Here is a 23,589-nt window from a genome sequence, read left to right as displayed (position 1 = left end):
GCGGAAGTGTTATTTGCAACCCAATACAGTACTTTTTAGAAGACGGGATCCATTAATGTCTATGGGCAGATATCCCTTCCTTCTAGAAAGGAACAAAACTCTAGGGCGACAAGCTGTCTCAAGATTCATTTTCGAAGAAAACTTGAAATAAGAAATCCTGGAAGCAGGCAATCTCCTCATTAAAGTAAAGGCACGCTTCGGAAGCAAGTTAAACCAAGCCTTAACATCTCACGCACGCGCATTGGGCGATCTCGTTTCTCCTTCCCGTGAACGTCAAAAGCTATAGAAAGCACAAGAAATCAATTCCTCTCCTTCTTCTTCCGGGTCAGATGTTCATTCTCTTGACCCGTCTGCCGTGTTAGCCTTACATTATGGCTGCGCCCAGCCAGGATGAAAAGAAAAGGAAGCAGTTTGGGAATCGTTTTCTCACTGATGCGGCTCGGATTTTTCAACACAACGCCTGGTAAGTAACGATTGTGCTGCTTCTTTCTGCAATCTCTTTTCTTATCCTTTTAGCTACTCCGTAGTTTGTGCCAGCTCCCTACGCAGGATCTCACAAAGTAAAACAAAACCGCGTATCGGTTTTATTCTCCACCCTTACTATATTAATGCTGGATCTAAACAGATCGAAAGGATGAAATATTAAGCTTAGTTAACAAAGGAAGATGAAATGGTAAATAAAGAGATGATGTTCAGTTTATGTTTATGAACATGACGTTCAGCTGAATTAGTTTCAGTAGTAATCAAGAATAAGGGCTCCATGAGAGAAAAATGGGGGGGGGGATGAATACACAGTATTTAATTGTTTTTTTCTCATCTTTATAAAGCCTTATGACTACACCAAGCCACCAGCTATTTTAGCTCCGATTTTTATCTTTCACTGAAAACTCCATTACTCCTTATGGCGTGAAAGTGAGGACACATAAAAGATGATGTCATAACACAGTGCCACATTTTATTTCAGAACACAAGTACAGTATGGTAACTCTGTTGTGAAGGGTCACAGTCACTAAGCAGAAAATCATGTGATTGTGATGGTTTTACCGAGTGCTTTTTTTGTAAAAAAAAAAAAAAGTGCCGGAACTCACAAAGGTCATACAACCTGCCTTGTCTACCCTACAAGGTTCCATCCAAAAAAGGTGCCAGAACTCCGTTCTGGGCATTCTATGACAAAAAAAAAGCCCTGGGTTTACTACTTCACTGCCATTTTGATCATTAAGCAAATATTATATAACTGCCACTTACAATTTTACTTGCTTGGTCTCCCATTAACTCTGCTTGTCACAAGCCAGTTGCAGAGAGCATAAATGGCAATTATGTGACCCCATGATTCTGCAACTGTTGTAAATGCAAAGATTGGTTGCAAGCCTTTTTAATATCCTGCTATAACTTCATGTGGTCACTAAATGTGAGCAAAGTCTACCTGTATTTAATTAGCTATACTTACATGATATAATTGCTGGTGACATTAAATTTTGCCTTGGATATCGCTGGCCACTTTCCCTACATCATATGTACAAAAATATTTGTCCTTTGTATGTTTGGTTATTTTGTTTGATGGCAACTGTGTGCAAAATTAGGCCTGAATTAGTTTTAATTTTTTTAATGAAGTTTTTATTAAAAAGATTTTACAAGATTTTAAAAACTGCAGAAACAGAAGAATTAGAAAAAAGAAAAGAATTATATAAGGGTAAAAGAAAAATAAAAAGTAAGAAAAGCAAGAAAAGTATTTAAAGCAGCTTTGTCTTATTTGCATTGGTTATTCTTAGAAATTACCATTTCCACTCTCCCATATTGAAAATATACTTCCTTTCGTCCCATAAACAAACCTTTCTAATCAATTGAAACAATTTAATTTTTATCCATTTTCAGCAAAATGACTATAAAGGGTTTCCAGTAATTTATAAATGTAATTCTAGTTCCCTCCTTAAACAAGTCAATGTAGCCATTTCTGCAAACTAGGCTGTCTTTACAATCCATTCCTCTATTATTGATGTTTCTGTAGCCTTCTATCTTTGTACTAAAGAATTGGATTTTAATACTTAACAATTAACTGTGGTGAATTAACATTTCTTTTTTGTAGGGATAATGTGGAATGGTCTGAAGAGCAGGAAGCTGCTGCACAATCAAAGGTCCAAGAACAGAGCATGCAGTTAGTACCACAAGATCAGCAAGGTACTTCAGACTATATAATGAAATGCTTCTTTTTATATCTGACAACCCTAACAATACAATATATATATTCAACAGAACCATATATATTTCTATCAAATGATTTTTTAATAAAATTAAGACAAACATGAAACAATATAGTAAAAACAAAGGATAGTAATAAATATATTGATCTCAATCTAAAATTTTGGTTTTAGTTCCATTGAAATCATTAGGACAGATTAGTAGCTTAACTCTTCATGATATCCATGATTGACACAAATGTATTAATTACAGGTTTCCTAGTTAGAATATCATTTTTAAAAAATATGCAAGCTCCTAGCATAAGTGTCTCTTAACTTCAGAGAACAGATTCAGATATTATCTGATTTCGAAGGATGTGCTTCTTGGGTGTATGAGAAACTAGTTACAACAGCAAATGTCTTAAATGAAAGGGCAGCAATTTAAAGCAGAGTTCCTGCTACACTTAAGATATTGCTAAATTATGCTATGTAATTTGTGAGACTCTTTTTGTAAATGGAATTGTTGACTTATTATCCTCTGCCTTTCTTCAAAGATGCTTATGAAATCAATGCCAACATGTATTGGGATGATTTCTATAAAACCCATGAAAATGGATTTTTTAAAGATCGACACTGGTTGTTCACTGAATTTCCTGAACTAGCTCTAAATCATCATCAAGGTCAGACTGGCATGCATAAGGAAACTGTGAAAAACATCAAAAATTCAATTCTTGGAAGCTACTCTAAACTTTGTACAGGAAATAATAAAGGCTTGGAACATCTGGATACAGAAAGAAAGGATAATAGCAACATTACTTATCAGCTGCAGTCAGAAGATAAAATGGCATCACAGCTGCAGGAAAAGAAAGTAATAAAAAACAGTGACTTCCCAGGATCATCTGCCACATACAGAATATTAGAGGTAACAACACTGCAAGTCATAATTTAAGGATGGGCAGGCTGCATTCAGTGCACAATCCTAATTAACTCAGCACCCTGTTCAGGAGGAATGGCTACTACTATTATGCAAAGCATCAAAGAGGCACTTTATTTCAACTAAAGCAGGTCCATGTGGTTAATTAAAAGCTCAGTCCAGCCAAGCCACATTAAAGTGGCTGCTGTAAGGGTCTACCTTTATTCTGCACATGCACAGAACATACTTCTGCTTTCTGCTAGCCTTTCTAATTACTTCCCAGACAAAGTGAAGTTGTTTGTCCATTGCTGAAGGCATTGAAGCATAATACTTCACTTTTGAATCACAATGTCACCTTGAATTCTATCTTTAGTCTCTCTACAATAGCTTTGAATGCAATGCAACATCAATTTGCATAGACCTTCTAACTGTTGCAGGTGCCCTAAGACAATAACATCAGACAGTGATTATGATGGTATGTTCCTTGTGTTAGATGTCATTAAGTAACTGTTAAGAGAGAGTTCAAGCCTGTATTTCTTTGTTTCCAAAGTCATAATTACTCCAAAACTTACTATATGCCTTCATTCGTGCTGCCTGTGAGCCTTGCCAGATAGTGTGTTTTGCATTTGAAAAGTACAATATGAATGAAAAAAGTTTTAGGAATGAATAACTGGCAACTTTTTAAACTAGATGGCTCTTAAAGGAAACTGCATGACTTTTCCAAAGAGTATTAAGATGCTTTTATCTGTTGCATTTGATTTACAAGTGCAGTCCTTTAAAAAAAAATAGGCCTAATTGCTGACCACAGAAATAAGATGTTTATGGCAATACATGAAGATAATAACAATTATTTCCAGAAGGGAAAACACAGTAATCTCTTGAAATGAAAGTAACAAAAGTCTTTGAATATCGCAAAGCTAACAATTTTATTATTACATTAATTTTATCACAGCAAAATAATTCAAACCTGTTTCTTTTATTGACAGGTGGGATGTGGTACAGGAAACACTGTCTTTCCTATCCTTCAAACCAACAGGTAAGAAAAATTACAAATAATGCAAACCTATAGATTGCATAGACACTTTCTAGCATTGTGTGATCACTTAGATGCATATCCTTATTTTGAAGTAATCCATTTTGAAGTAATCCATTTCCAGTTCAGGAGATTTTTCCCAAACATGAAGACTAATCTTCTGAAATTATGTACAGTTTATATCTGTATAATAGAAATAATTTGTATATATCTGAAAGCAGGAAAGCCAATCACTGTATTTAAATAAAAATTGTCCTTGCAACAACAGTGGACATTTTGCTCCATCTTTGTTATGTTTCTAGTCATTTGATTTGACCTGGCTAAAATTTAATTCTGCTTGACTGGGGAGTAAAGTTTTGAATTGAAAGTTCATCTTCCTGCTGGGCCTAATTGTTATGCCATATTTAGCAGCTTTCTAATGGAAAATCGTGCTCTAGATGCTATCTTGGATACTCTGCAGCAGCTTGTCCCTTGTAAACAAAGTGTTCCTGATAAAACTTCTGTTTCATTTCAGTGATCCAGGCCTTTTTGTGTATTGTTGTGACTTCTCTACTACAGCAGTGGATCTTGTCCTGGTAATTTTAAAAAATGAAGTCATTTTTTAAAATTTTCTTAGCTAGTCTCCTTTATTTATGAAAGTGTGTAATGTTTATTGTCACCTAACATAATTATGTTGAATATTAAGAGTAGAGAAATTTAAACAATACATCACCCCTGTAAACAAAAAACAAGAACAGTGAGGAGAAGGGTGAGCTCCATTTATTACTGTCTCATGACTCCTCTCATAGAACATCAACTCTTCATTTAAAAAGCCCCTTTAAAAAAATGCTGTTCATTTCTGAAAATAAGCATCTGTGTGAAATAGAACTATTTATCCTGTTAAGTCTCTGTGTGTGTCTGTGGTTTGCTATAGCAAGTTTATGTGTGGATTGGAACATCTGGAAAGTCCCTGATACAGCTTTGAAGCTGCCTGGGTGGGATTTGGGCAAGTTGCTGTCTCTTAGCTTAATTTACTCCACAGGTTTCTGTGAAATAAGAACTGCTATAAGAAAGATAATTGTGTGAACATACAGGCCCATCCAGAATATGATGCCTCTCGTTGCTTTGCCTTCGTTCATGACCTGACCAAGAATCAGATTCCTTTTCCAATGCCAGATGAGAGCCTTGATGTGGTAGTTCTTATCTTCGTCCTTTCATCTATTCTTCCAGAAAAGTATGAAATACTGATTTTTTTTAATTTTAATTCCATTTATATCCCACCCTTCTCCGAAGACTCAAGGCGGCTTACAATCTTAGCAGTAGCCTTCATTCTATGTATATGCCTGCTTATTAGGGCTTTCACACACACCCCAAGCGGCATTATTACAAAGTCAGCTTAATTGCCCCCAACAATCTGGGTCCTCATTTTACCTACCTCGGAAGGATGGAAGGCTGAGTCAACCTTGAGCCTGGTGGGATGCGAACCTGCACTAATAGCAGGCAGCTGGTGTTACTTAAGGAGGCATTAGCCCACTGCTCCACCAATGTAACAATGATGTTACATTGTATTTGTCTAACAGAGAAATTGGGGAGGGTAGAGATACAATAGCCTGTTCCTAAATAAAATTTTTGTACTGAGCCTCAATTGGCATTGAGTCTTTTCTCTTTCTTTTTCCCAGAATGCAATGTGTGATCAATAGGCTTAGCCAACTTCTAAAACCTGGTGGAATTATTTTATTGCGAGATTATGGCCGTTTTGATCTAGCCCAGCTTCGCTTTAAGAAAGGTAGGGTAAAGGTAAAAATATGATATTTAAAAATTGTAATCACTCTGCATCTTGGTAAAAGGAAATACTAGCCATTTTCATGAAACTAGATATCGAAGTGGTTTGAGTAGGTACAGGACTATGTTTGTTCTGCTCTATTAACAAAAACAGCATAACAATTTCTTCAAAAGATATTATTGTATGCAAATGAATGACAATTTTTTTGGAGTTTCCAATATCAGTGACTTCTATGGTTTGTGCACCAATGGTGATTCATGATGATGATTGCAAGAAGTATGTGATATGAGCACTATTTTTTTAAAGGGATTAAATCCTATAATCTATAATCATCAGGTCCAGTGAAATCTGGTGTTCTGTTTTAACATTTCATGGAATTTCAGATGTGTACCCTGATATTTTGTGATATTCCATTGTGAGATTTCACATTTTTAAAAAAGAAAGTTTTAATTTAATTTTGAGGTTTTATGAATGCAATTATAGAGGTCATATGTGCAGATATAATCACAGACACTGCACTGCAAAACCCTAACGTGTGATGATCTTCAAAAAGTTCAGAAAGTGATTTAGTAATTCACACAAAGTAAACATCAAAATCTATGTCCTATTTGATAAAAACTGCCTTTTCTTGTTCTTTCATGGGCAACGTTTTTAGCTTTTAACCAGGAATTACTTATAGCCATGCAGGAAGTGGCTGTCTTGTTCCAATAATAATAAGCAAGTTATGTCTTTGGCAAAATGCATATCAGAATATTTCTGACAATGTGGGAAAGTAAATTAGGAACAGTTGCTTAATGTTATTTTCAATATTTGACAGACATACAAGCACTTCTGAGGGTAAAGAAATCAGAAATAAGTTGTAGATTGTGTGAGCTCTTTTTTATCCAAAGACCACTGTCTAGTTGTTGCTACTAGATTTCTGCATATGGTTCATAAATTTAAGAATGCTTCAGCAAGAACTGAAGTACCACTGTGTACTAAGTGTAGAAAAAACTATTGTCTTTGCTGAAGTATTTTGACAGTGAATGGGTTATTGTTGCCTTTAATTTTTGTGGGGAGGTAGTGGGAGAAAGAAGGAAATTGGAACAAATGCATTTGCAGTGAAATCTCATTCCTCTCTTCAGGTCAGTGTCTGGCTGATAATTTCTATGTGAAAGGAGATGGAACCAGAGTTTATTTCTTCACACAAGGTAATCAAATGGCAGTTTTACACAGTAATGAGGCTTAAATATCAGTATGAGGTTAGGCCCTAAAGTCTGAAGCATTTTATTTGCTCTCCAGCTTTTTATTTCTTGAAAAACTGAAAACGATAAAGCCTCAAAATAGCATTTATATTACCACTCTTATATTCCCATAGAACTACAGCGTGTGGTCCCCAACCATAAAGGTAAAGGTACTGCTGTTTCCAGGCAGTAATAACTGCTTCTTTGAGCAAGGGTGTTTTCCCTTCTGCCTTGAAAGAGGCAGTGGTGAAGCCACTCCTCAAGAAGCCCACCCTGGACTCGGCGATTTTGAATAACTATCGTCCTGTCTCCAACCTTCGCTTTTTGGCGAAGGTTGTTGAGAGTGCGGTAGCGCATCAGCTTCCTCTGTTCCTGGAGGAAACATTATCTCGACCCGTACCAATCGGGTTTCAGACCTGGGCATAGCACAGAGACGGCATTGGTCGCACTTGTGAATGATCTCTGGCGGGCTCGGGACAGGGGTTGTTCCTCTATCCTAGTCCTATTAGACCTCTCAGCAGCTTTTGATACCATCGACCATGTTATCCTACTGCGGTGTCTCAGGGGGCTGGGAGTGGGAGGCACCGTTTTACAGTGGTTCTCCTCCTACCTCCTGGGCCGCTCGCAGTCGGTGTTGACGGAAGGACAGAGGTCCACCCCAAGATCTCTCGTTTGTGGAGTCCCTCAGGGGTCGGTCCTCTCTCCCTTCCTGTTCAACATCTACATGAAGCCGCTGGGTGAGCTCATTCGTGGTTTCGGGGTGGGGTATCACCAGTACGCTGATGATACCCAACTTTTTCTTTCCACCCCGACCCAACCCCGTGATGCCCTCACTGTGATGTCCCATTGCCTGGAGGCGGTCCGGGTTTGGATGGGGAGAAACAGGCTTCGTCTCAATCCTGACAAGACTGAGTGGCTGTTCATACCGGCATCTCGGGCTGACCAGCCTTCTCCATCATTAACAATAGGGGATGAGGTATTACCCCCTGTTGATAGGGCTCGCAACTTGGGAGTCCTCCTGGATTCACGGCTCAGTTTGGAAGATCATATAGGAGCCGTGACCAGGGGGGCTTTTGCCCAGATTTGCCTGGTGCGCCAGTTGCGTCCCTATCTGGACCGAGATGCTCTACGTACAGTCACTCATGCGCTCGTGACCTCCCAGTTAAACTACTGCAATGCCCTCTACATGGGGCTGCCCTTGAGGACCACCCGAAGGCTTCAACTGGTGCAGAATTCAGCTACGCGAGTTTTGATGGGAGCTTCCCGATACTCCCATTTAACACCTCTTCTCCGTGAGCTGCATTGGCTTCCGGTTGCCCTCCGGGTGAGATTCAAGGTGCTGGTAATGACCTATAAAGCCCTAAATGGCTTGGGTCCGGACTATCTAAGGGAACACCTGCTACCGGCATCATCTTCCCATCGTCCTGTGCACCCCCACAGGGAGGGCCTTCTCAGGGTACCGCCGGTTAATGAATGCCGGCGGGTTATTCCCAGGGGAAGGGCGTTCTCTGTGGGTGTGCCTGCCCTATGGAACCAACTACCCACAGAACCTAGGACTACCCCCGACCTTCGCTCATTTCGCCGGGGCCTGAAAACTTGGCTCTTCGATCTGTTTGGTCCAGACTGTGGGGTTGTTAATTTAACTGGGTTTTAGATTTACTCTTGGGGCTTGAATTTAATTTAATTGTTTTATTTGTTTTTAATTTTTTGTATTCATGGTTTTAACTGCCCTGTAAACCGCCCTGAGTCCTACGGGAATAGGGCGGTATACAAATCCAATTAAATAAATAAATAAATAAATAAATAAATAAATAAATAAATAAATAAATAAATAAATAAATAAATAAATGAATGTTCCCCCGCACATGCGTGCTAGTCGTTTCCAACTCTAGGGGCCGGTGCTCATCTCCGTTTCAAAGCCGAAGAGCCAGCGCTTGTCCGAGGACGTCTAACCCTAACCCAACCATAAAAGCTAGCTATTAGATATTTTTAAATGCTGACATCATAGTACTAATATACAAGACTCAAAATTAAAGAGATAAATACAAAAAAACCTCCTAAAAATAACAGTCTAATTTACATAGTCTTGGTTCACAGAAAAAAAGATGTAAGTTTAGCCATTAGGAAAATGCAGCAGGCTCTGCTTCTTTGTAATCAATTTATCATGATATCCCAATTGGACAAACTGTGATCACTATTACTCTAAATTAGCATTTTAGAGCAGAACAACTGTAAATATCTAGGGTATTTCTTACCAGACCTTTTATCATACAAGTAGACTGTCCTGTTCCCCAAATGTTACAACCAGACAATAGTATCTTCTCCATATTATCCCACTGCTTTTGTCTTTATTTCACAAACTAAGAATAATTTAAAAAAAAAGAATAATTGCCCAATGCCAAAGTAGTGTCAGGAGCTCTCTGCATGAATGCACTTTTACTTACTTTTCTGCTATCTTTTTCCTGAGGTCAAATTTTAGTCTTCATCCATAAAATATGTACAGGGTACAGAATGGGGTAGGAAGGCTTGCAACTGAGAGGCATTCCTGATGAGGGGATGATCTTATAGCTTTAATTGAGAATCCCCATAGACAGCTCATTCTCATTGGAGCAGTACATTAATTCTGAATCATTACAGAATCAGTTACAGAATCAGTTAGGGTACTAGTTGTCATCTTTAAAATTAGCTGGTCTTCCTAGTTATGGAACTACATGACTTCATTTGTTTTCCATCATGACTGCTTGACAGATTTTCTTATTTTCTGAGGCTATATTTCTGAATGATTTCCCATGACAAATAGGGAAATTTCTGTGGTACCAAATATCTACAACAATCTCTCTAAAAGCCTTTCAATAGTCTGTGGAATTCCTTCTAAATTGTCTTGAGGAACAGTGGTTTCCATAAAAGGTGTAATTTTAATGACTTGGCTTTATTAATATTTTTAGATTTCATTGCCATGTAGCAATTAATAATTAATTGGAACTTGTTTTTTTACAGCTATAAATAATAAAACTTAGGTAAATCAAATGCTTTCCTTTGTATCGTAGATGAGTTGGATTTACTATTCTCTACTGCTGGCTTAGAGAAAATTCAAAATATTGTTGACCGCCGCCTCCAGGTGAACAGAGGAAAACAAATCACCATGTACAGGGTCTGGATCCAATGTAAATATCAGAAGCCACCAGGAGATAATAAGTTTGTAGCAGGGAGAATTTCTTCAATTGTTAATTGAACTTAATGAGATATCCTTTTCTGGGAGAATGTTTCCATGCTATAGAGGAAATCAACATATGTATGATACACCAATATAACTGTTGTGCTGTTCTTGGATGATCATTACTTTTCGATGGTGAACATTTTAAATTTGGAACTGGGGGAAAGTTTCTCAGTTTATCCAATATTTTTAATGAGTTTGGATACAACCTGGTATTCTCATAACTTACATAATTACTTATAAAATATTTGGGGGTTATTCATCATTCTTACAGAAACAGCTTCAGTCCCAGTTTATCCATTGCCAAAGAAAAGAGAAAAGTTTTCTCTTAGTTGGTCTTTTTTCCCTAGTTTAAAAAGATCATTAAATTTTAAAATGTGTTTTTGGTCAATACTGAATCCCTTTAGGTTTGGAGAATTTTGTATCACAAAATAGCTTTCAATTTTGGAAGGTCTACAACAGTCTCCCAACCTTTCTGGCTTAGTGGACCAGCGGAGGAGATGACGGAGTGGGTGAAGGGATAGTTTCCTGCGTGTGCCACTTTCAGAAATGCAGCTTCACGTGTGCGTGCTCTCACTCACTGACTGCTTCCTCGGCCTGTTTCCAAAGAAGCTGTGGCCTGGCCACAGCCTGGAGGTTGGGGACCTCCTGGTCTACAATATTATGCAGGCAAGCTGATCAGCTCTTAGATCAAATTTTTCAAAGTTAAATTGCTGATAAAAACCATGTTCTTCTCATATTCTTGCATTGTCTCTGAATAGGAATGGCTCAGAATAATTACCAAATCGTTTTTAGGAATATTGTTCCCTGTTAAGCTAGGATACAGAGGAACACATATTGCATGGAAATGATATGGACAAGTATAGAACAAAAATGAAACCATCGGCATACAATAGTACTGAATATGTGCTTGCAAGATTAACAGGTATACTAATTTGTTATTTGCTGAGAGTTATGAAAGCCTATTCTTAGCATGAAATGTGAAAGTATGAATAGTTTCTTTGACGCTGAGAGCATATGCTATGCAATTACAAATATTATAGGAATGGGCAAACACTGAAAGTTATGCTTATTTTTAATAGTAGTGTTGATGAGATTTGGGATACACTCCAGATATAGTTAAGCTATAGAATATTTTATTAAAGGTGTGGGATAATAGGAGGATGGGACATAGGCAAAGGTTCTATAAAGCCCCAAGAGCCATCTTTTCCTGTGCTCTATATCTATCCTGTTCATAATCTCACAGATCAAAGTTTTAAAATAGACAGCTCCGCATAATCTTGCTTCTTCCTGGATTGTGTATGTAACTGGTGCTAGCATGTTTTCTGGACCCTGAGTAGATGTGCTTCAGAGCATCAAACATCATGCATTTGTGAAGCTCTGCATTTTACTAGGCCCACAGTTTCAAAGTGTTGCCATTTTAGCACAGCAATAGCACCCTCTGAAAGACATAGAAGACTTGTAGTATTTATTGGCAAGAACTTCCACATGACTACCCAATTTTCCATTTTAGTTGCAAAAATCAACTACAGCAAGTTGTTGTTTTTTCTTACGGCCAAGGAAGATTTCACAGGTCTGAGAAATACCTTTTATGTGGGTGACAGCTCATTGCAATGTGTATTGGTATGGTAATGCTTACTTTGGTGCCAAATGTCAAGTCCATTGGCAATCACATTTAACATCATAAGGTCAGTAACTGTAGAAATATAGATGCTACATAATAATCCCGGAAGTTTTTGTTTGCTATTCTGAAGCGCAAAGGACTTGTACTATTGGAAGGAGTGTGTCTGTGAAAGATGAGGAGATGGTCTGATCAGGATAAAATATAACCTTCTTTTCTCCCTTAGAGACTGATACAATTTATTTTTTATCACATTTTATCTAAGAGATCTCTTAGAAAGGTTACAATTTGCCATAGTAAGCAGGACATATATGGGCTTCTTGCAGAGATACAGGTCATAAACATTACAGGCAAATGATCCAAAATGGGGCATGTACGCACAGTTCTAAGTAACATGATATTTAGCTATGAGAACCCTACAAACATCAAGATTGGCCTGGGCAGCCCCCTCCCATTATCCAGAGTAGCATGGGTCTTCTCCAGAGATGGTCTGTTCAGTACCCAAAGGCTAGCTTAACTACCCATCATCTCTTTGTAGTTACCTTATAACCTAGATTCAATAGCCTGGTTTCTTTTCAGAGCGGCATTACATAATGTTCCCTCTTTCTTGCCACTTCCAAGTTATCTCTGCTTTACAGTTAAGCAGTTGGGTGCAAAGAGTCAATTTACTTCCCATTTATGCTTTGCATCTTTGCTTGTTCAAATTTTCCTTAGGCTGGAGTAATACCTACAAATTGTTTGATGCTGTCATTTTTATGGACTATGTCCTTTAGAAAGTTTTAAACTGTAATGATAATAGAGATATCCTAGTCCAAGGATCCCCAACCCCCGGTCTGTGGACCGACACCAGTCCGCACAAATAAGCAAAGCCCCATCTGCGGGATGCAGGCAGTACATGAAACCATGTCCCCTCAAGTCCACAGAAAAACCTCTCCACAGAACTGGTCCCTACTGCTCAAAAGGTTGCGGATCTCTGACCTAGTCTATAAAATATACCAATTTCCTCATCAGGCTGAAGCTAGGATAAAGCAAATTCAGTAGTATTTATTAAGAATGGTCTGTAGTTTGACTTATGTAACTTGAATCATATTCACGCAAATAGCATGTACACATGTTCATGTGCCCATGCAATAAACAGATAAGTAATGGTACTATAATGTTTTCTTCTGTCATTTGATCATGTCTGATTCTTGGAGATTACCTGGAACTGAAGTTCCTATAGTTTTTATGGCAAGGTTTTTCAGAAATAGTTTGGCATTATGCCCTTCCCTGGATTGAGAGAAAGTGATTAGCTAACCCAACTGCCTTATGACTAAGGCAGGACTAGAATTCTGGTTCCTAGCCTATTGCCTTAACCATTACACCAAACTGCCTCTCAGCAAATATGGCGGGAGTGACCTGTTACAGTACTGTTATGGCAGAAAATGTTTATTGATCAGCCTGCCCCTTTGCCATGATAGTAAGAATGCTGTTAAATACACCAGGAGTTTTACTGGGTTTCTCTGAGTGAGGATGACATGTATGGCTACAAACTGATGTTTTTTAAGGTAAAATTGCATATGGCTGGTTAATCAGCAATCTCAGAGTAGAATAACTTGTGAAACTGGAAAACTGCACTGCTGGGTATGTACTATTCCGGAGGCTGTTGCTGAATGCAACTGCAGTATGACTGCATATTGCAAAAAGGTTGGGATGGTCTCTGTAAATAGTTGCACCTTATATTGAAGAGATGCCAAAAGATTTCCCAAGACTCTACTGTTTTATTTCTAGGAAAAGGCAAACACATTAAATAAAGGTGTTAACTTGCATAGATTCCAACTATTGTAATGAATTCATTTTTGTGTCCAACAGACTACAGAATGTTTTGTGTTGAGGTGTCATTTTTGCAGTAGTCCTCCAGTTCAGATTCATCTTTAGAACATTTGTATGTCCATCACATGGCCAGAAAATCATAACTACTTCCCATAACATGCTATAAATTAATCTAGTAGTGTGCAATTTATAATTAGTAGTTGTCAAGTGATCAAGCATATTTAATACGTCATCAAGAGTTCATCTCATTGTAAGTACCGTAGGAGATGCAGCAAGGGAGAGAAGATTAAAGTTCTATGAAGGTAATAGCAAAATGGGAATGTTCTTAAGACTGGAAAGGATTTGAATGAAGTATTGTACTTGGGGTATATCACATTTTTTGTTACATCTGCATATTTGTTGCACATTTCTTTCCTTAATGGTACCGAATCTTCCAACTGAGTGTTTAATCAATAGGTGTATATAAAATACTTTCTCCCAACAACAGGGATAGTCTCGTTTCAAATCTGCACTCTGAAGACCTTGAAAAGACATATATAATGCCTCTTTTTACCTATCATTGCATGTTTCTGGTAATAAATTAGACAGAATTATAGGCAGAATAAAAGGGATGCAGTGGGTTAGGACGCTGAGCCTGTCAATCAGAAGGTCGGCAGTTTGGCGGGTCGAATCCCGAGTGCCGCGTTAACAGAGTGAGCGTCTGTTATTCGTCCCAGCTTCTGCCAACCTAGCAGTTCGAAAGCACGTAAAAATGCAAGTAGAAAAATAGGGACTACTACAGTGGGAAGGTAACAGTGTTCCGTGCGCCTTTGGCGTCCAGTCATGCCAGCCACATGACCATGGAGACGTCCTCGGACAAGCGCTGGCTCTCCAGCTTTGAAACGGAGATGAGCACCGGCCCCTAGAGTCGGAAGCGACTAGTATGTGCGGGGGGGGGGGAACCTTTACCTTTTTTATAGGCAGAATGGGGTTTTTTATGCTTCTTCTGAATACTCTTTGAGTTTACGAATTGATAAGCAATAACACTGGCTTATCATTTAGTAAACTTGTATTTGAAAAGACTTCAAGTGGTTTGTATGTGACTACTTGTGAATTTCTCATTGTATTTCTAATTTTGTCTCCAAAATATTGTGATAAGATTAAAATTGGAGCCAAGTTGCCTGAATCTTAAATGTCACAATTAACACCATATATGTCTCAGAGTAGCAAATTCCTTGGAGAATAAGACCATTAAGGGTATAGATGTGCATCTATAAAGATGATTTCCACTCTCAATTTTAGATGGAAATTCTTTCAAGAGACAAAGAATAAAACTAAACAGCACAGATACGATTCTATTACTGAATTTAATAGACACAAGGATCATACATGTTTAACATGTTCATTAACATAAAAACAAAGTTCATTATCTTTTCAGTGTACATTATATCATTTTGCTTTACTGTCCATTTGACAGAATTTTTTCAGCCAACTGCACACTTCCTGTCATTTCCCCTCTTTCTCCCATCAACCTTACAAAACAATTGAAACCCTGTACTCTATTCAATAAGGTTTAATTTTGAGTAGACATGCCCTTTTAAGCTTTCTCCTAATGATTCCTATGTAACAATCTGCATTCTGTAACTGAAGATGATGAAATTAAGAGTTTCCCATTTTGTTTTACACAGTAACTTCCCTAGATAAACACTAGTACACCTGACTTTCTTAATGAGGACACATGCTTAAAGCTACAGTTCCCTTTAAATATATACACGCGCGCCCTTCCCCCTCCCAGTTTGCTTTCATCATACTGATAAGGCTCTTCCGCGCTCTTGGTCTCTTCCTTTCTGAAGAAGCATCCCGGCCTGAGTCCGACCACATCAAAATAGCTACCGTACCTACCTTAGGGTACCCTGTATCAAAACAACCCCCTGCCACACCTCTTCTTGGCGGCAGAAGCTGCTTTTACGATTTCTCTCCAAGATACCCTGCTCGAGTCTTTGTTTTGCAATGACTGCCATGAAAAAGGAATCTCTTGGACCAGGTCTCAACTCTCCGGAAAAATAATCTGATTTCTCCCTTTGACCTGGGGAGCACGTATCCCATCGCTATAATTCCACTAAGATCGAGATAATTATATCAGCCGACTTAACTATGTCCATTCTTTAGATCCTCCCTCAAACCCATCGCCACACCCCATGCTTTTAGCACCTCCTTGCCTGACCTCTCCCCTCCCCCAACCTTTTCTCACCAACATCAACTCCCCACCCCAAGTGCAAATCTCGCGAGACAATATGCATTTTCACAAGTAGTGCTTTTCCCCCCGTTGTTTTTTTTTTTTTTTTGCACCAATCGATCCAGGGCTGGGCTTAAAAAAAATGACTAAATAAAGAAGGGCGGGGGGAAAGGGGGTGTAGAGAAGGGGGGGGAGAAAAAGTGAAATGTGGGGGTGCCCCTCCCCCATCGATCGCAACTTGCAATCCCCCCGCACACACACCTGACTAGCCTTTTTTTTGTAACCCCCATTTCACATCCCACCACCCTCCCTTTCCCTCTGTAATCTGTTCCTTGGGGGAAAGGAGGTGAAGAGTCCCTCATTCCTCCCGGGAGGGAAGCTACCTTTGTCGGGGACATAGACTACGCGAGGCCGAGGATTTTGCGGCCTGTATTTCTCCCGATCTCTGCTGAGAAGGTACCGCAGCTGCTTCTCTCCCGCCCCGCCACCTCCGTCCTTCCTTCTCTCCCTCACCATCTTCTTGTTGCAAAACAAAAAAAGGCCCCGCAGCTGGCTAGCTAGGAGTGAAGCCGAGCCACCACAGGTGAGATGCGTCCCGTGAATCAGTCACTCATCCCCACATTGTTGGGAGAGAAAAAGGACTCACTTCTCTCCATAGCCATCAAGACTGTGGCTAGTAGGTGGGTGAGCAGGCCGGTCTCCTTTCCGGTCTTCCTTGAAGGCCTCGGGGCTGGGACGTGGTGCTCCTGCAACTACTTAAGCCTCTTTGGCGGTGATGTACGTATCTTTTAAAGGGAGGGGGACGCTGGCCTTGGGTTCGCTTTTTCCTCTTCCGCCCCGCTGCCTTAATTGCTGTGCAGATACCGCCGGGAACGAGGTTGCTGCCGACTCTCCGGGCCTCGGAGCCCCTCGCCTGCTTGCTACGATGGTAACTATGCGGAGGAAAGGGGAATGCGTACACACACACACCCCGTGCTAAGCCTCAGAAACGGGGTTCTTGTTGCTATGGTAACGTTATGGGGGGCATTACCAGCACACGCTTGTGTATTTTATAGGCCGCGGGTAGAGAAGAGTTTATTGTGTTTAAAAATTTTAAAAAATCAATTGGGGAGAGAAGATATTATGGGGGGGGGAAACGAAACTGATAGGCGCGCATGGCGACCCAAATTTGCGGGCCTTGGGGCGGGCCTACATTGTAGAGTTAAAGGGGTACATCTGAAGGCTGCGAGAGGGCGAGTAATGGGGGGCGAACGCCCGGCTGTTGCTATGGGAGCGTTCTAGTCGGTTGGGGGGAGCCGTCCTCGCGGCTATAAAAGTGGTGGGTGGGAGAGACTAGCGTTACTCTTTTCTCGGAGTGGCGTGGGGTCGCGTTTACTCCTTGAGCGAAACTCGGGGTGCCGTTAAAGGTTGGCTGGGCCTAGCTTCAAGGATTGAATCTTGGCCTAGAAGTGTGGAGCTATTTGGGTGTATCCTGTAGGTAGCGAGATGGCTGCGACCACGTCCCCTGGGGAGGGAAGGCCAGGAAGAGTAGTAGTAACTTCAGCTGGAAGTTTGGGTATGTTTGGGGCCGGTTAATTGATTAAAAGGGGTTCAAAGGAGGAGCGGGACTGTTCCTCTAGATCTAAGTTGGATGAATTCCTGTTTGTGTCAATGAGTGGATTTGGAATGAGCAATTACTTTTAAGAGTTGATACTCCAAGTTACTACTTGGCAACTTCTCTGTTAAAAATTTGGGAGGGTGTATGTTCCACCTTTTTAGTGAAAATGGTTTGTAATGTATCCAAGTATTTCCCACAGATATTTAGGTCTCAAAGACCTAGTTTATATTATATTACCATTAGGATCAACCAATAACTGAGAAATTTGTAAGCCCCACATGAATGTTGTATCTTAGGAAACTAGGTTAAATGAATGTTAATGTATCTTTGGAAGTTAAACATAGGAAACAGAATGGAATGTACTTATGAAAAGAACAAAAAGTTTGATGGCTTCTTATAAAAATAGGTTTATAAATTAAAAGGGGATTGTTTTTTTCATATCAGTGCTTGAAGATGACTTAGCTTTCTTCAGTTTGGTATCCTCCACATGAATTACAATGGAGTTCTCCAAATTCCTAAAAAGTATGGTATGCTGTTTGGAAATTGCAGTTTGTAATCCCAGCACATGTGGAATTTCACTAAATTGGAGAAAGCTGAAAGGAACACTTCACTAACACACTGCTTTCCACTACCACCCATCCTTCAAACAAACTGTATTAATTTCTCAATTTTTTTATCAAAGGTTCTGATGGGGATATAGAGGAGTAAATAATTAGGTCTCTTTAAAATATTACATTATTGTAATTTAGGAAAGGATTTATTTAAACATTCTCTGCTCCCAAATTCATTTTCTTGGATGTTACATCATTTGCAGATTTTTTTTTACATAATTAGAAGCTACCTCTGTAAGGCTTTGGTTCATAAATTCATTGGATATTCCCTTATAGTATTATAACCATTCTGGTCATCTCAATTATTTGCATCCACCTATTAAAATATTTGAAAATAAATTAACATCTCAGAAAGACTTAACAAAAGAATAGAGGGAATAACTGATGTTTGGTGGGGATGGGGAATCTTAATCTACCATTTGAAGTGCCAGTAGGATGAAGTGAATCTTCTTATATAGAGAATTCCAAACAGACTGCACCATAATCCAGAGTAAACCTAGCTCTGATGTTGGCAGATCTTAGAGGTAAACTTGTCCAGAAAATGTAACTGAACCTATAGCCTTATATGGGAGAAAACAGTCCTTTAGGTATTTGTTGTACTACTTGGTGTCAAATTATAAAAAAGATCTCCCTGTTTTTATAATGGCCACTGAACTTTAACAATATCCATAGATGGTTTTCTTCTACAGCAATCTTCCAGAGAAGTGATGTTGGAGTAAAATAAAAAGCAAAGAGAATAATTGGTATGATGTCATTGTGCATTTTTTTTCTCTCTAAAGGGCATTTGCTGCCCTTCAGGAATATTCCTCTTAAGCATGTGCTAGATGCTGAGTGATTCAGTGCCTTATCATTTGTTGGGGAAATTGAAAATAGAACAAATCTGGGAATAAAGTGTTTGGAAATGTATGAATCAGTCAGTCTGATACTTCTCAATTATGCCATTTTGCTTAAAATCAGTTCACTTAGTTCAGACATGTCAAACACAAGGCCCGGGGGCCGGATTCGGCCCGCAAAGTGGTTTCATGTGGCCCGCGAAGCCATCCTGGAAACAGTGAGGGAACGGCCCCCACTGCCTTGGCCCTGGCCCAGAGACCCTCTTTCTGCCAGAGACCCTCAGATCTGTCCCACTCCTGCCCAGGCCCCCATAGGCACCCTTGATGTGAACGATGTAGAGCTGGCCACGCCCACCCAGTAGGCCATACACACTCTAGCCACACCCACCCAGTAGGCCACGCCCACCCGGCCCCCTGAGGGCAACCACAATCCTGATGCGGCCCTTAATGAAATTGAGTTTGACACCCCTGACTTAGTTCATTGAAACTGTTCACGGAAAATTTTGCTATCTCCATTTCAAAAACTCACTTCCATTTAGTTCTATAACTAAGATGTTCTCTAAAGTTTGCAATAGTATAGTGCCTTAAATGATACATGAATTTGGGTTATTCCCATGAATAAAACTACAAAGTTTAAAAAAACCCTCATGATTGGTGAATTGTTCTGACAGATGGCTTAGACCCACAGATTCAGCTATTTTTCAAAACTTCCTCTGGACTTTGTCTGTGTAAATGGATTTCAGTTCACTTCAGGATCTGCTGCCTGTTTGCCAGGATTCCCATTATGGGTTTGCCCAAGCAAAGCAGGAGTGACTTTTGACAGTGCTCCAGCTTTGCCTGCATAGGCCTTACTAGCTTTAAACAATGTGTGTACTTCCTTCTAAATTGCTGGTAACCCATAAAGATTCACAATACACAGTTTGAGAACCTTGTGCTATCTTTGTTTAATACCATAGCAATATGTTCCTGGTAGAGCTGACTAGAATTTAATCAGTTAGTAGAAAATGAAAAGTAAAAGTTTCTTATCAATAAAGGTCTCATTTCTGTTGCACTCTAAAAAATTTTAGAGGTTAATTAGTTATACAATGGAGGACATATAGTAACTATTTTGTTTATGAATATATTTGCATTTTAAATTTTAAAAAGGATACTTGCTATATTCTAGTTATTTCCCAAAGATAATGTCAGTTTTAGAAGGGAATGTAATTAAGAATTGAATTTCTAGGAACATGCAATTGTTAGTGTGCATATAAGATCATTTTGGTGTTGTATCTTACACAGTTTGATATATCAGGTTGCTTATGTGCATGTTGTTGGAACTTGTCCCTCCCAGTTAATTGAACATAGGAATGAAATAAACATATCAGAAAGGAGTCCTTCAGTCTTCTGTCTGAAGAAACTGTTCTATTTCTGAATATCTTGGATAGTAAAAAGCAAGTCGTGTTTTCTGTGGTTTGATGTGAAGAATAGTTAATGATGAGCAATGACAATATTTAATGCAATTGTATACTTCCTTGTTGCAAGGAAATATCTGATGGGTACAGTCGTTTTAGACCACATTATGGTACTCTATGTACGTATACAATTGTATTATTTCTCTGCAGTTATGCTATAGATCTATAATTAAACCTTTTTCTATACCATTTATTTTTTACAGCATTGGTGTGCACTTGGAGTTCAATAGCTCTCTATCCTTAATTTCCTAATGGGAAGTAAAGAGATGTTTACCTCCTAGAATAATTCTAACGTAAAGGATTTTATTGATAACCGGTTTCCAAGAAACACTCTGTGTGTTTGTGTGTGTGTGTATGTATAAGAGGCTTGTAGACAGCAGTATTAACAGTTCTAGAGGAGAAAATGCTGGTCTGTAGTCTTTTGCTATAGTAATGGAGATTTAAGGCACTTTTAGACTAAGCTAATTTGTTTAAATGTGCCGTGTAAACTTAGCTGTTGCAGTTTATAAACATAGCTTTTGGCTTAGCATGTTGACTGAACCCAGTCAATTGTTTATTTAGTAAACCATAGATAATTCAACTGAATAAGTGATAAGTGACTAAATTTGAAAAATCCATTGGAACTATGTTAAATGGAGAAAGTAATTGTACCACATTCTTATAGTTGTATAATATATAAAAATGTAAAGAATCAGTTTGGTCTAGTGGTTAAGGCACTAAGTTAGAAGGCAGGAGATTATAATTTCAACCCATGGCTTAGCTAAGAAAGCCAGCAGGGTGACTTTGGGCCAGTCACTGTCTCTCAGCCCAATTCATCTCACAGCAGGGTCATTGTGGGAAAAATAGGAGGAAGATACTGTATGTTGGATATGTTAACCACTTTCAGTTATTTGTAAAAAATAATAAAGACAGAATACAAATAAATAATAAATGCACTAACTAAACCTGAACAAAAGAATATTTAACCTTATAGAAATGCAAATGCTACTTTGATATATCTGTTCTAGTGGTATCATTATAAACTAATAGTGTACCATGAAAAATCCTTATGGGTAATTGTATAAACAAGTTCATATCACTCCAGTAATTAGAAGAATATTGACTGTTCTTAAAGTGTTGTATATTCTTTATTAGCAGATATGATGGAAGAATTGCATAGCCTGGATCCACGACGGCAGGAACTGTTAGAGGCCAGGTTTACTGGAGCAGGTGTTGCTAAGGTTAGTTATGTGCATAACCAGCTGGCTAATTGTATGTACATCTCTTCATGTTTGGGTAACATTTTATTAGGTGGGAATATGTCAGATAGCAGGGATACAGTCAAGATCCACATAGTCATATTTCACACAAAGGAAATGATTCAAAGTCCTATTATCAACCTGTTGATTTTAGTGATAAGTATGATAATAATGGAATTTGCCCAGGCCATATAAATTGTTGGTCTACTGAGCTGCATCTTCAAAAACAAGATAGTTGTGACTGGCCTTTTTAAATCACACTCTAAACATGACTTGTGTAATTAGTAAAGGGCCACATAGATAAAATAAAACATTAAAAATGTAGCTAAAATTCAACTTACAAATGCCAAAAATAATTAAAGTAACTAGCTGCATTACCACATCCTCCAAAATTGTTTCTTACAGGCATCCTCCAAATTTTCAGAATAAATTATCATATACAGTAGAGGTACAGAGAGTATAGACAGCCTGTACCAGTGATTGATAGGTTTAGTTGTCATGAAATAAAACCTAATATCTAATCCAAGTCTCTTTCTATGTAGTTGTAACTTATTGGTTCTAGACCTGCCATCTCTAGTAGATGAGTCTACTTCCTCAGCAGTATGACAACCCTATCCGAAACTTAACATTCTTTTAAGCAAACTAAAATAGTTACCTTTACTATTGCTTTTAGAACTTGATTTCTAGTCTCCAACTTTGTCAGATTTGTTTTAGTTTGTCAGTGCTCATTTTACACTGCTGTGTTCAGAACAATATTCCAAGTAGGGCTTGATAGAGACAGAATAGAATGAGACAATTATATGCAGTTGTCTAAATTCAGTGCTATTAGTGACTAATCACACTGTTAGCTAATATTCAATGTGTGTTTTGCTAGAAGATTCAAATACTTTTCACAGTTACTGTATTATCAAGGTGGGTTTCCCCCTTTCATTTGTTTTTCCCCAAGTTGCTATCATTTATGTTTCTCCATGAAATTTGACCCTATTCATTTTAGCCTGTTCAAGCTTCTATTTTTTTCAGTCTTCTAAAGTGTTAACCACTTTTTGTGTGTATAACATACATTTGATAATCCCATTTTTAACCTCTTCATCCAGGTTATTAATAAAAAGTGTTGAATAGCAAATGACCTGAAGCAGAGTGCTATGGTATTCTGCTTAATAGTCATTCAGCCAGGTAGAAATTCATCTTACAGTTTGTAACTTACCCTATAGTCTACCACACATTTTACCATTTTATTAATAAAGGTGTATCATATGAGACTTTGTGGAATGATTTGCTGATCTTATAAAAATAGCATTGCCTAGTACTGTTAGGACATAAAGGCAAGTCTGCCGTTAATTGTTTCTGACGAACTCATTCTGACTTTGTTAATTGATACAATCTTACCTGAGTGCTCACAAATATGTAATAATCTGAGGACCTTGCCGAGTAATGACATCAGGTTGACAAGTCTGTAATTTCCTAAATTCTCCCCTATTTTGAAGAAAGAGATAATATTTGTTTTCCTTTAGTTATAGGAACCTTGCAAGTTTTCCAGGAGTTCTCATAGGTCACAGTTAATCAGTCTGCATTCACTTCTGGTCATTTCTTTAGTACCCTGGAAAGTAATTTATCTGGTCCTATAAATTTTAATTCATTTATATTACCAGTACTTTACACAAAGTGGTTCAAAATTAGATGTTGTTTTTTAATATGTTGTTAGGAGGTTTACTACAGATTTCTGATTCCTCTCCATTTGTATTTTTGAATTTAAATATTTAATTGATATTTTTGGGGGGAGATAACACTGTGAGCTTCATTCAAATCTGACTGCTCTTAACACCATAATTATCTGAATAGGAAGTTACTACAGCATATAACTCAAAAGTCGTATCCTGGTAAGATTGTCA

At 38.5% G+C, this 23,589-nt stretch overlaps 2 protein-coding genes across 5 annotated transcripts in view; both read left to right on the top strand.

Annotated features, from left to right (window-relative positions):
• The first annotated feature begins 326 nt into the window (after nt 1-326).
• LOC310648852 (tRNA N(3)-cytidine methyltransferase METTL2-like) lies at nt 327-13,752 on the top strand. Its single transcript, XM_083376926.1, has 9 exons — nt 327-463; nt 2,084-2,175; nt 2,729-3,096; nt 4,074-4,123; nt 4,635-4,695; nt 5,194-5,333; nt 5,779-5,885; nt 7,007-7,072; nt 10,153-13,752. The coding sequence occupies exons 1-9, from the start codon at nt 372-374 to the stop codon at nt 10,335-10,337; spliced, it is 1,161 nt and encodes a 386-aa protein (XP_083233052.1). The 5' UTR covers nt 327-371; the 3' UTR covers nt 10,338-13,752.
• A 2,369-nt stretch (nt 13,753-16,121) lies between these two features.
• Nucleotides 16,122-23,589, top strand: part of LOC310649703 (serine/threonine-protein kinase tousled-like 2) — a 56,173-nt gene continuing 48,705 nt past the window's right edge. For 2 of the 4 annotated variants that reach the window (XM_083378381.1, XM_083378384.1), the window contains exons 1-2: nt 16,122-16,550; nt 21,597-21,682. In XM_083378381.1, coding sequence (XP_083234507.1) covers nt 21,602-21,682 — 81 coding nt within the window. In that variant the 5' untranslated portion in view covers nt 16,122-16,550; nt 21,597-21,601. Of the gene's footprint in view, nt 16,896-21,596; nt 21,683-23,589 lie in introns of all 4 variants that reach the window. The other 2 variants (XM_083378383.1, XM_083378382.1) reach the window with 2 other exon arrangements.

The sequence above is a fragment of the Vipera ursinii genome (assembly GCF_947247035.1).
Source record: "Vipera ursinii genome assembly, chromosome: Z".
NCBI lineage: Eukaryota > Metazoa > Chordata > Lepidosauria > Squamata > Viperidae > Vipera > Vipera ursinii.
Note: the sequence above shows the minus strand (reverse complement) of the source record. Positions and strands in the feature narration are given on the sequence as shown.

What these genes read in the sequence shown, in the direction of transcription:
- LOC310648852 (XM_083376926.1), top strand. Translation starts at nt 372, where the DNA reads ATGGCTGCGCCCAGCCAGGATGAAAAGAAAAGGAAGCAGTTTGGGAAT. An exon ending in ATTTTTCAACACAACGCCTG is followed by an intron (nt 464 to 2,083) that starts GTAAGTAACGAT and finishes TCTTTTTTGTAG; the next exon opens with GGATAATGTGGAATGGTCTG. An exon ending in CCAGCTTCGCTTTAAGAAAG is followed by an intron (nt 5,886 to 7,006) that starts GTAGGGTAAAGG and finishes TCCTCTCTTCAG; the next exon opens with GTCAGTGTCTGGCTGATAAT.